Source organism: Plasmodium berghei (assembly GCF_900002375.2).
Source record: "Plasmodium berghei ANKA genome assembly, chromosome: 7".
Lineage (NCBI taxonomy): Eukaryota > Apicomplexa > Aconoidasida > Haemosporida > Plasmodiidae > Plasmodium > Plasmodium berghei.
Genome location: NC_036165.2, coordinates 1 through 18,660, shown reverse-complemented (window position 1 = coordinate 18,660; position 18,660 = coordinate 1). Strand labels below are relative to the sequence as shown.

Here is an 18,660-nt window from a genome sequence, read left to right as displayed (position 1 = left end):
CATAAAATATCGATCGATATTCGACAATACAACGTTATTTATAAAAGGTATTTTATGCATCTAACATTTTAGCAATACATAAAAAATAGACTATAAATGTATATATAATAAATTTATAAATAATAAGTATATATAATACTCACTTTTTTCATTTAAATAACTTACATTTATGTTAAAATTATAATTTATATTGATATAAATAGTTCTCTATATATTAATTTATTTACTATAAAGGTATAATAATATATTAATCACTATTAATTTTTAAACATTATAATTTTGAGGTATATATAAATTGGAAATATATATTTAAAATAGTTAAAAAATAAAATATAAATATATTAATAAAATTTAATGTTATATTTTGCTATAATACTTATAAACAATCTGATATATAAAATTAACGTTGTTGTTCTAATATATATAATATTGTATCAATGACTAAAACTAAAATATGTTAAATTTGGGAAGCATATAGAATTATATATTAATGCAAAGTATATATAAAAAGTATGTAATAATTAATTTAATTTGAACTAATAATATTTTTATTAGGTTATTATATATATAAAAACTCTAAATTTATAATTTAAATATATTGTTATTACGAAATGATATGTTCTAAAATGTTATACTTTAAAACAATGAAACAAGGAAAAATACTAATTGGATTAAGTATTTCTCTTGAATGAATTAATTATCTCATTGTAGTATATAGTGATATACCATCAGTAGCATAATAGTAATAAAAATATATAAATGTATTAAATACGAACAAGTATATTATGTATATTTGATTCGAATACGTTGATATATATTAATTATATATATTATTAAACTTGTAATAAGAATAAAATTGTATGCACAAAAAATCAAATGAAATATTATAACCTTCAACGAAGTATGCTTTTAATGTGCTAATATTAAAACTAACATTACCAAGCAAAATAATATTAGTAATTCTATAGTTTACTTAAAAATATAGTTTATTATAAAACTTGTAGTACAATATTATTTATTAAAATTAAAAAGCAAACTATATATTTAGAAAAATAATAGTTCTAAGTTATTTTTAATGATTAATTTTAGTATATTCATTAATTGAAAGTTTTAATGGTAGAAAATATAAAATATAATTAAACTATGTAGAATAAATAAATCTTATATGGCTACATCCTTGTCTTAAAAAAGCATACTTCCCTTATCTCTCCTATCTAAAATGTAAATATAACAATTTAATTATGCATAGTTTTCTATTATACTTTAAAATTTGCATTAATACTTATTTATGTGTTATATATTTAATATTTACTAAGTATTATTTTAAAAACAATATGCATTCAAAGGCTTATTTAAGCTTATAAATACGGTTTCAGTGTTAATTGCCGTTTTAAACCGTGGGAAAGATGTGCAAAATATATTATAAAATCATCCAATAAGGAATATTTCTAAATTAAAGTATATAGGAATAAAATAATGTTATAAGACTCATTAAAATGAATTATTAATTTATCTACATTAAATATAAATAATATTATAATTATGTAATTTGCATAGACAATGGAGAATTCAACTTAATTTGTAAATATTATAATTTTAATAAAATATTGGTATATATTATAAGAAACAAGTATATAAATATTTAATATATTTTAAAAAAATTATATTTATATACTTTTAAAGATTATAGTAATAATAACTTTTTTAATTTTTTATATTTTTGCAGTATTTAAGTTTCAGGGCATTGTTTATGTTCTATATTAAATCATATGTATAAGAAACTATATTATAAATTTATTATAAAATTATATTCATTTTTATAATAATGTTCATATGAGTGTTATTAAGGATAACGACTTATGAAAAATTGTTTTATATATATATACATGATAAAACATTTATTAAACACCCCAAAAATAATATAATTTATCTAATTATCATAACAAAAATATAATATTCTTTTGAAAAAAATATAATTATCCTTCCCATTAATTTTAATGGAAAAAATAAAAAAAAAAATTTTTTTTACAGAATCCGAAATAAAATTACCCACCATTATAGATAATAAAAATAACGTTACATCAATAATTTCTCATATTAACAAAGTAATTAATTTAATAAAATCAAAATATATAATATGATACCCCCTTAACCTAGAGATTATAAATTATATTCCATCATAATGAATGATGATCTAGTATGCACATTTTTTGATATTATATTTCCTATAAACTTCATTAAGTTTTATTTTAAAAATATTTTCTTAATACATATTTTTATCTTTTCTTTTTAAATGGTTTCTTAGTGTCAAAAATTTGATCTTTTGAGGATGCATTTACCCGATGAATTAATCAAAACCGCAAAACGAAATTTTGATAATGATTCGGATTTCAAAAAGTACTGCCCTGATGGAAGCTGCAATACTGATCTCGAAAAAATTACGGCTGGATTTTTATGGTTACTTGGAGTATGTTACTCTGGATTCAAAAATAAAAATTATAAAGAAAATAACATTAATGCATTTTTTCTACATATGATTTCATGGTTTAGTTACAAATTAAATCAAATAACAGGGCACAATTCCACCACAATAAACGATTTTTATAATGAACATGTAAAAAATAGTGATAAATATAATAGTTTTACAAGTGATGCCTATAAATTTACAGATCTTAAGGAATTCATAGATAAACGAAATGATTTTCTGAATATTAATATTGAAGATCTGTCTAATTTTTATGATGTATCCAAATTAATATGTAGTATGTATGGTAAAGTTGCAAAGAATAAACATGAAAACCTGTCAAATGATGCGAATAATTTTGTTAACAAATATACAGCCCTTAACAATGACTGTAATATTAATGGTACCGTACGTAGTAAAATATTTTCTACTTTATCAACTGATTATGATAATATAAAAAATGAATGTAAAGATGTTCAATGTAGAAATTTTCCAATCCTTCCAAAGATAAAAACAACAAAAAATGCTACAAAAGGTCCTGAACAAGCTTCTGAAACTATTTCTGTACAAACTTCTGCACAAACATCTGAAGTTACATCATCAAGTTCGTCGATAGGAAACCAATTATTTACAGTTTTATCGATATTTGGTGCAATAGCATTTTTTTTAGGAATTTCTTATAAGGTAAATAATAAGGAATTAAAAAATTATTTTCATTATATATATACAAGCATTAACAAAAATACCATACGCTTCTTAACGTTTTATATTAGTATTCGTTATTTGGATGTCGGAAACGAGCCCAAAAACAATATTTAAGAGAAAAAATAAAAAATATAAAGAAGAGAATGAATTATTAATATATGAATCAGAGAGAGTGGCTATTTCAGGAATAGTAATAATGGTTTATATATTTTAAGAAACTGCCTATTGAGGAGTAATTTTTCATAATTTTTATATAGTTTTTACGTTGTGGAACCCATATTTGGGTTAGGTCTAAGTATTATATATTTATTTATTTTTTTATAATTTGAACACTAATTTAATATATATTTCATTCCGTATGTTTAATCTCGAGCTGAATCCTAAATATGCAGCCAAAAAATGGGTACGCTACTAATATGAAAAGGGTTACATAACATTTTTTCATAATTATAATATATATAATTTAGTGTTCATATCGATTTAATATGATTAAAATAAAATATCTATATTGCATATATTAATTCATATTATGATGTATCATAATTATTTATTATATAAGACTTGTTAATAATAACTATATTGAATTATGCATAACATAATATATTTGTTTATTTGATCAAACATTTTATTTAGTAAAACTTATTATTTGTATCATATTTATTTTGATTCAAATCGCATTTTTATAACCGAACAGTATAATAATTTTATATATCAGAGTATAAATTATAATTCGATTAATATTGAATATTCCTCTACGTTATAATATGCCTTCATGTTAATGGGTATATTTTTATTGTTAATTAAACATATTACTAATATATGATAGGTAGTCATAAAATATAGATTCATAAATATCGATCGAGAATCGACAATACAGCATAGTCTATAAAAGATTGTTATGCTGCTAACATTTTTTGAAGTTGTAATTGTAGTCACTATTATCTTTTTGTATTTTACATTTGTATTAAAATTAATTAGTATTAAAAAAAGCTTCTTTATATACATTAATTTATTTTCTATAAAGGTGTAATAATAGATTAATCACTATTATTTTTTAAATTTTATATTTTGAGGTATAAATAAATTATTTTTTAAAATAGTTAAAATATAAGTATATTAATAAAATTTCATGTTATAGTTTGTTTTAATAATTATAAATAATATGATAAATAGAATAACATTATTATATGCCTATACATATAAACTAGTAAAATACTCTACCAATAATTAATGTTGAAATATTGTATTATTGCGAAAACTTTATATAATTAAATATTATTTTTTTCGAAAAGACACATACTAATACATTATAAAGGTATCGTTTTTATATATTTTTTAAAGATCCACTTTGGGATATGTGGTTTTATATTATAAAAAATCGGATAGAGAAAAGGTTAAAGACTCAATTAATGTTAAATATTTTTTTATTATTCCATATTAGCATGTATTATATTATCATTGTTTAATGAATCATCATTTTTAAATTTAAAATAGCACTGTTTTATCATAAAATTAATAAAATATAGAATTTTTAATAATTATTTGAATGTATATACATTGATAAGTATAGCAGTATAATATATAAAATAAAAATGAACAATGCAAAACAGTTAACGAATATTTATCTAAATTTATATATTAAAAGAGCAAATATATCTTATCTCTCTCCTCTTGAAGGGCAATATAACAACCTAATTAAACATGGTTTTCTATTATACTTTAAAATTTGCATTAATAGTTATTTATGTGTTAATATTTAACATTTACTATATATTATTTTAAAAGCGATCTACATTCAAAGGATTATTTAAACATATAAATAGCTAATAAATGCGGTCCAGTGCTAATTGTCGTTTTAAACCGTGGAAAAGATGTGCAAACTATATTATAAAATCACCCAATAAAGTATAATTATAAATTGAAGTATATAATAATAAAAATAAAGTTATCGGACTCATTAAAATGGATAAGAATTTATCTATATTAAATAAAACAGTGGTATATAATATTAGAAATAACTATATAAATATTTAATATAATTTAAAAATTATTATTTATATACTTTTAAGGATTATAGTAATAATAACTTTTTTAATTTTTTATATTTGTGCAGTATTTAATTTCAGGGCATTGTTTATGTTCTATATTAAAGCATATGTATAAGAAGATATATTTTAAATTCATTATAGAAGTATATTCATTTTTATAATAATGCTCATATGAGTGTTATTAAGGATAACAACTTATGCAAAATTGTATTATATATATACATGATAAAACATGTATTAAACATCCTCAAAACAAGATAATTTATCTAACTACCATAAAAGTATATATTGTTCCATATTATCTTTAAATTTATATTAAGAATAATAAAAATAATTTTATTTACAGAAAGTTGTTGTATATAGGGTTAAATAATTGTATTACCTATTTTAGTATATATATAATATGATACCCCCTTAACTTAGAAATTATAAATTATATTCATCATAATGGATGATACTCTAGTATGTACATTTTTTAATATTATATTTCCTATATTCTTCATTAATTTTTATTTTAATATCATTTTCTTAATACATATTTTTATCATTTTTTAAAATGGTTCCTTAGTGTTCAAACTTTGATGTTTTGAGGATGCATTTACCCGCTGAATTAGGCGGAACCTCAAATTTTGAATTTAAAAAAATTACAAATTTCGATAATTATTGCCCTAGTGAAAACTGCAATACTGATCTCGAAAAAATTACAATTGGATTTTTATGGTTACTTGAACAATATTTTACTAAATACCCAAATAAAGGTCATAATGTAAATGATATTAAACCATTTTTTCTATATATTATTTTATGGTTAAGTCACAAATTAAATAAAATCACAGACAAAAATTTCACCAAAATAAACGATTTTTATACTAAACATGTAAAAAATAGTGGTAAATATAGTAATTTTATAAGTGATTCTGGTAGATATACAAATTTTAATGAATTCATAGAGAAACAAAAAGATTTGCTGAATATTAATATTGAAGATCTGTCTAAATTTTATGATGCATCCAAATTAATATGTAGTATGTATGGTAATGTTGCACAGAATCAAACAGACGATAAACTGTCAAATAATGCTACTAGTTTTGTTAACAAATATACAGAGCTAAACAATATATATAATAATGAAGGTGCCCCACATAGTCAAATATTGTCTGCTTTATCAACTGATTATAATAATTTAAAAAAGGAACGTGATAATATTCCATCCCTTCCAGAGAAAAAAACAACACAAGATCATGTGCAAAGTTCTAAAGATAACTCTGAACAAATTTCTGGACAATTTTCTGAAGATACGTCATCAAGTTCGTCGATAGGAAACAAATTATTTACAGTTTTATCGATATTTGGTGCAATAGCATTTTTGTTGGGAATTTCTTATAAGGTAAATAATAAGAAATTTAAAAATAATTATCATTATATATGTGCAAACTTTAACAAAAATATCATATGTTTCTTAACGTTTTATATTAGTATTCGTTATTTGGACTTCGGAAACGAGCTCAAAAACAACATTTAAGAGAAAAAATAAAAAATACAAAGAAGAGAATGAATCATTAATATATGATTCGAAGAGAGTGACTATTTCAGGAATAGTAATAATGATTGATATATGTTAAGAAATTGTCTATTTCGAAGTAATTTTTTACCATAATTTTTATATAGTTTTTATGTTGTGGGCCAGGATTATGTTTGTGGATCCCATATTCGGGATAGGGTTAAGTATTACATTGCATTTAATTTTTTATAATTTGAACACTAATTAAACATATATATTATATCCGTATGTTTAATATCGATATGAAATTCAAAAATGCACCCCCAAAGGGGTACTTGTATTAATATGAAAAGGGTCACATCATATTTTTTCATAAGTTATATATAATTGAGTGTTCATGCCGATTTAATATGATTAAAAAAAATGTCTATATTGACTATATATGAACCCGTATTATGGAATATTATAATTGCCTATTATATAAACCTTGAAAATCCATAGCTATATTGAATTATGGATATCATAATATGTTTTTTTATTTGATGAAACATTTTATTTAATAAAACATATGATTTATAACATATTTATTTTGATTTAAATCGTATTACCCAACTGAACTGTAATAATAGATATTCATAAAATATAGATCCATGAAATATTGATCGAAAATCGACAATGTAACATAGTCTATAAAATATTGTTATGCTTCTAACATTTTTTTAAGTTTTAATTGTGCACTATTCCTTTTTTATGATTCCTTTATATTTGTATTAATAGAAATTGATTTATACGCCATAATTTATTTATCATAAGGTATAATAATAGATTAATCACTATTAATTTGTAAGTTTTAATGATATGATGTATATATAAATTATATTTTAAAATAGTTAAAAAATAAAATATAAGTATATTAATAAAATTTAATGTTATAGTTTTTTCTAATAATTATAAATAATATGATAAATATAATAGCGTTATCATTATATGCCTATACATATAAACTAATAAAATATTTCACTAATAACTAATATTGAAATATTGTTTTTTGTGAAAGCTTCATATAATTAAGTATTAATATTATCGGAAAGACACATAATAATACATTATAAAGGTATCAATGCTATATATTTTGTTAAAGATTCAATTTGAATTTGTAGTTTTATATTCTAAAAATATGAATCAATGGTGAAAGGGTTAAAGCCTCAATTCATGTTAAATGTCATTTTATTATTCCATATTAACGCGTATTATATTATCATTTTTTAATGAATCATCATTTTTTTAATCACAAACAGGATTATTTCATATAGAATTAATATAATATAGAATTTTAAATAAATTATTTGAATGTATATACATTAATAACTATAACAATATAATATATAATATAAAAATGAGCAATGCAAAACAGTTAACAAATATTTATATAAATTTATATATTAAAAGAGCAAATATATATTATCTCTCTCCTCTTAAAGGCAATATAACAACCTAATATCCATAGTTTTCTATTATACTTTAAAATTTGCATCAATACTTATTTATATGTTATATATTTAATATTTACTAAGTATTATTTTAAAAACTATTTATATTCATAGACTTATTTCGGCTTATAAATACGGGTTCAATGCTAATTGTTTTAAAGAATAGAAAATATGGGAAAATATATTATAAAATTACCAAATAAGGTATATTTCTAAATTGAAGTATATTGGAATAAAAATAAGGTTATTTAACACATTAAAATTATTTTAAAATTTATCTATATTAATTACAAATAATATAAATTTATGTAACTTGCAAAGAGATGTAAGTAACATAATTAATTTGAAAATACTATAATTTTAATAAAACAGTAGTATATAATATAGAAACAAATATATAAATATTTATATACTTTTAAAGATTATAATAATAATAACTTTCTTAATTTTTTATATTTGTGCAGTATTTATGTTTTTGGGCGTTGCTTAGGTTCTATATTAAATCATATGTATAAGTATATATTTTTTAAATTCATTATAATATTCCTTAAAATTTTATAATAAACATATGTAGAATGTTATTAGTAATAATTATTTCATGCATATATTGTATTATATATACAATGATAAAAAAGGTGTTAAACAACAATCAAAATAAGGCAATTTATCTAACTACCATAAAAGTATTATCTTGCTCCATATTATCTTTAAATTAATATTAAAAATGATAATAACATGCTTAACCACAGATAAATGTATATTAAATTTCAATAATTTTGTCATTTGTTAAGCGTAAAATATATAAAATAATATGATGCTACATAATCTACATATTATAAACAAAATAAAATTACAATGGATTATAAGCTGGTATATGCATTTTTTTAATAAAAATGTTTCGTTTAAATTTTTTGTTATTGTATTATATATAAAATTCATTAAACTTTATTTTATAATAGTTTTATTAACATATATTATTATTATATTTTTTTAACTGTTTTCTTAGTGTGGAAGGTTTCGTACATTAAGAGCATTTTTTCCCGATGAATCAGACAAATCTACAGATTATGATTTTCATAATAATGGGAGTATTAGGAATTATTGCCCTAATGGAGATTCAGGAAACACTAAAGAATGTAAGACGGATTTAGATAAAATAAATGCTGCATGCTTATGGTTGTTCGAGCAAATTATTATTAATAATATTGATAGTTTAAGTAAAGAAAAATCTGAAGTGTTTATTATATATATTATGATATGGTTAAGTTATATGTTAAACCTAAAGAATGTTAATAATATCAAAAGCCTAAAAGATTTTTATACTAATCATATAAAAAATAATACGCATTATACAACTTGTAATAAATCTGATAATGATTGTAGCAATTCATTAAAAAATAAAACGGGATATAATAATTTTAAGGAAATCATAGAAGCAAACAAATGTTTTATGAGTATTAATATTACAGACATGTCTAAATTTTATGGTGCATTTAAATCATTATGTGAAATGTATTCTGCATTTGATGGAAACACGTTAAATTGCACGAAAAATTTGAATCATGCTAATGAATTTGTTAAAAAATATAAAGAGCTTAGTGGCGATTCTAGTATTACTGAAAACAGTTCATGTAATCAAGTATTGTCTACATTATCAACTGATTATAATAATTTAAAAAATAAATGTAATGATGCTCAAGGTAGCAATTTTCCAACCCTTTCAGAGGTAAACACACCACAAATTACTACAAAAGGTACTGAACAAGCTTCTGTAACTAATTCTGCACAAAATTCTAATGTTACATCATCAAGTTCGTCGATAGTAAGCAAAGTAATTCCAGTTTTATCGATATTTGCTGCAATACCTATTTTTTTGGGAATTTCTTATAAGGTGAATAATAAGGAATTAAAAAATATTACATTTAAATATTATTTTAATTATATATATGTAAACGTTAACAAAAAAATAATATGTTTCTTAACATTTTATATTAGTATTCGTTATTTGGATTTCGGAAAAAAGTTCAAAAACATTTAAGAGAAAAGCTAAAAAAATAAAGAAGAAAATGGAGTATAATATATGAGCCGAATATTAATGAAGATTTCAGGAATAGTAATGATGATTTATATATTTTAAGAAACTGTCTATTTCGAAGTAATTTTTGGTCATAATTTTTGCATAATTTTTATATAGTTTTTATATTGTGGGTCAGGATTCAGGCCGTGGACCCCATAATTGGGTTAGGGTTAAATCTTATATCCTTATTTATTTTTTATAATTTGAACACTAATTTAATATATGTACTATACGCGTATGTTTAATTTCGAGAAGTTCAAAAGACCAAATATGGAACCCATAAGTGGATATAACCATTAATATGAAAAGGGCCACATTCCATTTTTTTCATAAGTTATATATAATTGAGTGTTCATATGGATTTAATAAGATTAAAATAAAATGTCTATATTAATTCATATTATGATACATGATAATTATTTATTATATAGAGCTTGTTAATCATAACTATATTGAAATGTGCATAACAGAATATGTTTCTTTATTTAATAAAACATTTTATTTAGTAAAACTTATTATTTGTATAATATTTGTTTAATTTAAATCGTATTTTGATAACCGAATAATATAATATTATTATATATGAAGGTATAAATTATAATTATATTCATTTGGTACAATTGTCTATACTACAATATATATTCATATTAATATGTGTTTTTAAGATTAATTAATCATATTACCAATATATAATAGATATTCATAAAATATAGATTCATAAATATCGATCGATATCCGACAATACAACGTTATCTATAGAATGCATTTTATGCATCTAACATTTTTTTAAGTTTTAATTGTAGTTACTATTTTCTTTTTGTATTCCCTTTACATTTGTATTAAAATTAATTAGTAATAATAGAAGTTGCTTTATATGTTTTGATTTATTTATCATAAGGTATAATAATAGATTAATCATTATTAATTTTTAAGTTTTATAGTTTTGTGGTATAAATAGATTATATTTTAAAATAGTTAAAAAATAAAATATAAGTATATTAATAAAATTTAATGTTATAGTTTTTTCTAATAATTATAAATAATATGATAAATATAATAGCGTTATCATTATATGCCTATACATATAAACTAATAAAATATTTCACTAATAACTAATATTGAAATATTGTTTTTTGTGAAAGCTTCATATAATTAAGTATTAATATTATCGGAAAGACACATAATAATACATTATAAAAGTATCAACGCTATATATTTTGTTAAAGATTCAATTTGAATTTGTAGTTTTATATTCTAAAAATATGAATCAATGGTGAAAGGGTTAAAGCCTCAATTCATGTTAAATGTCATTTTATTATTCCATATTAACGCGTATTATATTATCATTTTTTAATGAATCATCATTTTTTTAATCACAAACAGGATTATTTCATATAGAATTAATATAATATAGAATTTTAAATAAATTATTTGAATGTATATACATTAATAACTATAATAATATAATATATAATATAAAAATGAGCAATGCAAAACAGTTAACGAATATTTATATAAATTTATATATTAAAAGAGCAAATATATCTTATCTCTCTCCTCTTGGAGGGTAATATAACAACCTAATTAAACATAGTTTTCTATTATACTTTAAAATTTGCATCAATAGTTATTTATGTGCTAATATTTACTATATATTATTTTAAAAGCAATTTACATTCAAAGGGTTATTTAAACTTATAAATAGCTTAATAAATGCGGTTCAGTGCTAATTGTTGTTTTAAGGAATGGAAAATATATGCAAAATATATTATAAAATTAACCAATAAAGAATATTTCTAAATTGGAATATGTAGGAATAAAAATAAAGTTATAGGACTCATTAAAATGGATTATTAATTTATCTTTATTCATTAAAAACAATATAAATTTATATAATTTGCATAGAGATGTAACATAACTTAATTTGAAAATACTATAATTTTAATAAAACATGGTATGTAGTATTAGAAACAGATATATAAGTATTTAATATATTTTAAAAAATGACTATTTATATACATTTAAAAAATATGCTAACAATAGATTTATTAATTTTTATATATTTACAGTCTCATGGGTATTAATCTATTTATTAAAACATGAGAAACAAATTTGTATTTTTCTATATTAAGACATAATATAAGGGAATGTGTTTTAAACTTATTACAAAAATCCTTAAAATTTTATAATAAAATTATAATGGATATTATTAATAATTATGAATTTATGCATAAATTATGTTATACATATGACCAAAATAAATATCTCCAACTTAAGGCAGTTTAGCTAATCTGTATAAATATATATAAACTTGCTATGGTGTTTCTATTTATTATTACTTTATATTTATTTTAAATGAATACTAAAAAAAATGAGTTTAACTACAGATAATTGTTATATATAGAATACAAGCTTGCATCCCCTATTTTGATGCAGTATATATGAAATTAATATGACATACTTAATTTATAGCTCAAAAATAAAATTTCAATATGACAATTGGTGATGTGGTACATACAATTTCTTGAATAAAAGTGTTTGTTATTACGCATTTTTTATATTGCATTATCTATAAATTAATAATATGTTCATTTTAGTAGACATTTTTATTTTATTTTTTAAAACGGTTTTTAGTGTAATAAGTTTGAAACTATGTGGAAGTTTTTTCCCGACGAATTAAATGAATCTGGAGAATATGATTTTCGAAATGAATTTTTTAACGAATACTGCCCTGATGAAAACTGTAATAACGATATCGATAAGATTAATGCTGGATACTTATGGTTATTTAATAAATTTTATGGGGATAGTGATAATTTTTCGAATTCTGCAAATGGCAATATTAATATTGTTGTATACTTTATGATGTGGTTAGGTTATAAGTTAAATCAAAAACCACAAAGCGGAATCAACAATTTTAATGATTTTTATAGTAATTATATGGAAAGTGTCAATGAGTATAAACAGAATATAGCTGATGTTAAGGAATATACAAGTTATATAGATCTTATAAATAAAAAAAAAGAATTGATGAATATTTCTAATGAAAATATGTCTAATCTTTATGATGCATTTAAAATGTTATGCAACATGATTAATAATGCTAAAAAAAATGATAATGGAAACACATGTTTAGAATATGCTAATAAATTTGTTAATAAACATAATGAACTTAAGAATGATTCTAATAATATTCAAGGGAATTCATATAATAAAATATTGTCTACATTATCAGATGGTTATACTTCTTTTAAAAATACTTATTATGATTCTAATATAAGAAGTAAACTACCAAGTCTTATAATGGAAAAAAAAACACAAATTTCTTTAAGGCCTAATGGATCACAAGATATGTTCTCGAGTGAAACGCTACCATCAAGTACTGAAATTGAAGTATCAATTTCTGAAACTGATGTATCAGATTCTGAAAAAACACTATCGAGTTCATTGACAATAAGCAAACTAATTCCAATTCCATTTATATTGGTTGCAACAATAATTTTAATAGGAATTTCATATAAGGTAAATAATAAGTCAAATAAAAAATATATTCAACACTGACTAATTTGTGAATATAAATAAATTATACAATTTAAAAAATTTTTATATTAGTATTCGTTATTTGGATTTCGAAAAAAATGTAAAAAAATAAAGAAGAAAATTAATATAAGACTCGAAGAGTAATGGCTATCTCAGGAATAGTAATAATGATTGATATATGTTAAGAAATTGTCTATTTGAAAATAAATAATTTTTTACCATAATTATTGGGTATATAAGAATAATTAAATAATATAATCAATAATATATAATTTTATATATGTATAGTTATAATATTTTTGTACTCCTTTTGTATAATTTTTAAACAGTTTTTATGTTGTGGGTCAGGGTTATGTTTGTGAAACTCACATTCGGGTTAGGGACAAGTATTATATTTAATTTTTAATAATTTTATAATATTTATTGGTCTATAAATGTTGATTAAATATATATACCATTTACGTATGGTTAATCTCTAGATGAAGTCTAAATGTGTAACCAAAAAAGGGGTACGGGAATTAATATGAAAACGACCACATCACATTTTTTCATAAATTATAGTATATATAATTGAGTGCTCATGCCGATTTAATATGGTTAAAGTAAAATATTTGTATTGTATATATTAATATATATATTGACTACATATGCATTCATATCATGCTATAATTCCTATTATATAAAATTTGTTAATATGTGGTTACATCGAATTATGCATAACGCAATATGTTTCTTTATTTGATGAAAATTCTATTTAGTAAAGCTTATAATTTGTCTACAGTTACTTTAATTTAAATTATATTATGTCAATTGAACTGTAATAATAGAATTATATATGAGGCTGGGTATGAATTATAAGATGATTCATTTTGAATATTCATCTACATTATAATATACCTTCAGCTTAATGGGAATATTTTTATTGTTAATTAAACATATTACCAATATAGAATAGGTAGTCATAAAATATAGATGCATGGAATACCGATCGAGAATCGACAATACAACATTATCTATAAAAGATGTTTTATACATCTAACATTTTTAGTAATACATAAAAAATACACTATATATATGTGTATAATAAATTCATAAATTATAAATATATATAATACTCACTTTTTTAATTTCAATAATTTACATTTATGTTAAAATTATAATTTATATTGATATAAATAGTTCTCTATATATTAATTTATTTACTATAAAGGTATAATAATATATTAATCACTATTAATTTATAAATTTGATAGTTTTGAGGTATAAATAAATTATATTTTAAAATAGTTAAAATATAAATATATAAATAAAATGTAATGTCATATTTTTCTATAATACTTATAAACAATTCGGTATATAAAATTAGCGTTATTGTACTAATATATATAATATTGTATCAATGACTAAAACTGAAATATGTTAATTTGGGTTTAGGGGTTTATGGTTCAGGGTTTAGGGTTTGTGGTTTAGGGTTCAGGTTTATGGTTCAGGGTTTAGGGTTCAGGTTTATGGTTCAGGGTTTAGGGTTCAGGTTTATGGTTCAGGGTTTAGGGTTTGTGGTTTAGGGGTTTATGGTCTATGGTTGTTCGAGCAAAATATTAATATTGATAGTTTAAAGAAAAATCTGAAGCATTTATTATATATATTATGATATGGTTAAGTTATATGTTAAAGCTAAAGAAAGATAGGAAAATCAAAAAGCTAAATGAATTTTATGAAGCGCATATAAAGAATAACAGTCATTATACTAATTGTAAAAAAATAATAATAATTATGATGATTGTAGTAATTGATTAAAAAATAAAACGGGATATAATAATTTTAAGGAGTTTATAAAAGGAAACGAATGTTTTATGAGTATTAATATTACAGACATGTCTAAATTTTATGGTGCATTTAAATAATTATGTAACATGTATAATGAAATTGATGCAAACAAACCAACATGCAAGAAATATTTAGAAAAAGCTAAGGAATTTGTTGCAAAATATAATGAACTTAATAACGTTTCTGATATTACTGAAGATAGTCCATATTATAAATTATTGTCTAGATTATCAAATGATTATAATAATTTTAAAAATTATTGTAATATAAAGTTGATTGTAGTGATATTCCATCCATTTCACCGATAAACACAATACAAAATCCTGCACAAAGTTCTGAACCGAGTTCTAACATCACATTATCAGGGTCAGCACTAGTAAATAAATTAATTATAGTTTTATCGATATTAGTTGCAATACCAATTTGTTTGGGAATTTCTTATAAGGTAAATAATAAGGGATTTGTAAATTATTTTCGTGATTACTTATATGTGATTATCAAAAAATATATAATATGTTTACCATTTTTATATTAGTATTCGTTATTTGGATTTCGAAAAAAATGTAAAAAAATAAAGAAGAAAATTAATATAAGACTCGAAGAGTAATGGCTATCTCAGGAATAGTAATAATGATTGATATATGTTAAGAAATTGTCTATTTGAAAATAAATAATTTTTTACCATAATTATTGGGTATATAAGAATAATTAAATAATATAATCAATAATATATAATTTTATATATGTATAGTTATAATATTTTTGTACTCCTTTTGTATAATTTTTAAACAGTTTTTATGTTGTGGGTCAGGGTTATGTTTGTGAAACTCACATTCGGGTTAGGGACAAGTATTATATTTAATTTTTAATAATTTTATAATATTTATTGGTCTATAAATGTTGATTAAATATATATACCATTTACGTATGGTTAATCTCTAGATGAAGTCTAAATGTGTAACCAAAAAAGGGGTACGGGAATTAATATGAAAACGACCACATCACATTTTTTCATAAATTATAGTATATATAATTGAGTGCTCATGCCGATTTAATATGGTTAAAGTAAAATATTTGTATTGTATATATTAATATATATATTGACTACATATGCATTCATATCATGCTATAATTCCTATTATATAAAATTTGTTAATATGTGGTTACATCGAATTATGCATAACGCAATATGTTTCTTTATTTGATGAAAATTCTATTTAGTAAAGCTTATAATTTGTCTACAGTTACTTTAATTTAAATTATATTATGTCAATTGAACTGTAATAATAGAATTATATATGAGGCTGGGTATGAATTATAAGATGATTCATTTTGAATATTCATCTACATTATAATATACCTTCAGCTTAATGGGAATATTTTTATTGTTAATTAAACATATTACCAATATAGAATAGGTAGTCATAAAATATAGATGCATGGAATACCGATCGAGAATCGACAATACAACATTATCTATAAAAGATGTTTTATACATCTAACATTTTTAGTAATACATAAAAAATACACTATATATATGTGTATAATAAATTCATAAATTATAAATATATATAATACTCACTTTTTTAATTTCAATAATTTACATTTATGTTAAAATTATAATTTATATTGATATAAATAGTTCTCTATATATTAATTTATTTACTATAAAGGTATAATAATATATTAATCACTATTAATTTATAAATTTGATAGTTTTGAGGTATAAATAAATTATATTTTAAAATAGTTAAAATATAAATATATAAATAAAATGTAATGTCATATTTTTCTATAATACTTATAAACAATTCGGTATATAAAATTAGCGTTATTGTACTAATATATATAATATTGTATCAATGACTAAAACTGAAATATGTTAATTTGGGTTTAGGGGTTTATGGTTCAGGGTTTAGGGTTTGTGGTTTAGGGTTTGTGGTTTAGGGGTTTATGGTTCAGGGTTTAGGGTTCAGGTTTATGGTTCAGGGTTTAGGGTTCAGGTTTATGGTTCAGGGTTTAGGGTTCAGGTTTATGGTTCAGGGTTTAGGGTTTGTGGTTTAGGGGTTTATGGTCTATGGTTGTTCGAGCAAAATATTAATATTGATAGTTTAAAGAAAAATCTGAAGCATTTATTATATATATTATGATATGGTTAAGTTATATGTTAAAGCTAAAGAAAGATAGGAAAATCAAAAAGCTAAATGAATTTTATGAAGCGCATATAAAGAATAACAGTCATTATACTAATTGTAAAAAAATAATAATAATTATGATGATTGTAGTAATTGATTAAAAAATAAAACGGGATATAATAATTTTAAGGAGTTTATAAAAGGAAACGAATGTTTTATGAGTATTAATATTACAGACATGTCTAAATTTTATGGTGCATTTAAATAATTATGTAACATGTATAATGAAATTGATGCAAACAAACCAACATGCAAGAAATATTTAGAAAAGCTAAGGAATTTGTTGCAAAATATAATGAACTTAATAACGTTTCTGATATTACTGAAGATAGTCCATATTATAAATTATTGTCTAGATTATCAAATGATTATAATAATTTTAAAAATTATTGTAATATAAAAGTTGATTGTAGTGATATTCCATCCATTTCACCGATAAACACAATACAAAATCCTGCACAAAGTTCTGAACCGAGTTCTAACATCACATTATCAGGGGTCAGCACTAGTAAATAAATTAATTATAGTTTTATCGATATTAGTTGCAATACCAATTTGTTTGGGAATTTCTTATAAGGTAAATAATAAGGGATTTGTAAATTATTTTCGTGATTACTTATATGTGATTATCAAAAAATATATAATATGTTTACCATTTTTATATTAGTATTCGTTATTTGGATTTCGAAAAAAATGTAAAAAAATAAAGAAGAAAATTAATATAAGACTCGAAGAGTAATGGCTATCTCAGGAATAGTAATAATGATTGATATATGTTAAGAAATTGTCTATTTGAAAATAAATAATTTTTTA

General features: G+C 21.1%; 4 protein-coding genes and 2 pseudogenes across 4 annotated transcripts, besides 2 other annotated features; all 6 read left to right on the top strand.

The window, feature by feature from the left end:
- Positions 1 to 2,182: 2,182 nt before the first annotated feature.
- Positions 2,183 to 3,324, top strand: PBANKA_0700061 (BIR protein; the record flags this gene model as incomplete). The annotated part of the gene is made up of 3 exons (XM_034563891.1): positions 2,183 to 2,197; positions 2,306 to 3,148; positions 3,238 to 3,324. The coding sequence occupies 3 exons, from the start codon at positions 2,183 to 2,185 to the stop codon at positions 3,322 to 3,324; spliced, it is 945 nt and encodes a 314-aa protein (XP_034420742.1).
- Positions 3,325 to 5,664: 2,340 nt separating this feature from the next.
- Positions 5,665 to 6,780, top strand: PBANKA_0700051 (BIR protein; the record flags this gene model as incomplete). The annotated part of the gene is made up of 3 exons (XM_034563890.1): positions 5,665 to 5,679; positions 5,786 to 6,604; positions 6,694 to 6,780. 3 exons carry the CDS (start codon positions 5,665 to 5,667, stop codon positions 6,778 to 6,780), a joined length of 921 nt encoding a protein of 306 aa, XP_034420741.1.
- A 2,283-nt stretch (positions 6,781 to 9,063) lies between these two features.
- On the top strand, positions 9,064 to 10,266 carry PBANKA_0700041 (BIR protein; the record flags this gene model as incomplete). The annotated part of the gene is made up of 3 exons (XM_034563889.1): positions 9,064 to 9,078; positions 9,215 to 10,099; positions 10,204 to 10,266. 3 exons carry the CDS (start codon positions 9,064 to 9,066, stop codon positions 10,264 to 10,266), a joined length of 963 nt encoding a protein of 320 aa, XP_034420740.1.
- Positions 10,267 to 12,777: 2,511 nt separating this feature from the next.
- PBANKA_0700031 (BIR protein) lies at positions 12,778 to 13,969 on the top strand (the record flags this gene model as incomplete). The annotated part of the gene is made up of 3 exons (XM_034563888.1): positions 12,778 to 12,795; positions 12,920 to 13,807; positions 13,898 to 13,969. The coding sequence occupies 3 exons, from the start codon at positions 12,778 to 12,780 to the stop codon at positions 13,967 to 13,969; spliced, it is 978 nt and encodes a 325-aa protein (XP_034420739.1).
- A 1,503-nt stretch (positions 13,970 to 15,472) lies between these two features.
- On the top strand, positions 15,473 to 16,259 carry PBANKA_0700021 (annotated as a pseudogene).
- Positions 15,473 to 16,259: a sequence feature (BIR protein, pseudogene;~PIR protein, pseudogene).
- Positions 16,260 to 17,798: 1,539 nt separating this feature from the next.
- PBANKA_0700011 lies at positions 17,799 to 18,586 on the top strand (annotated as a pseudogene).
- Positions 17,799 to 18,586: a sequence feature (PIR protein, pseudogene;~BIR protein, pseudogene).
- Positions 18,587 to 18,660: the final 74 nt, after the last annotated feature.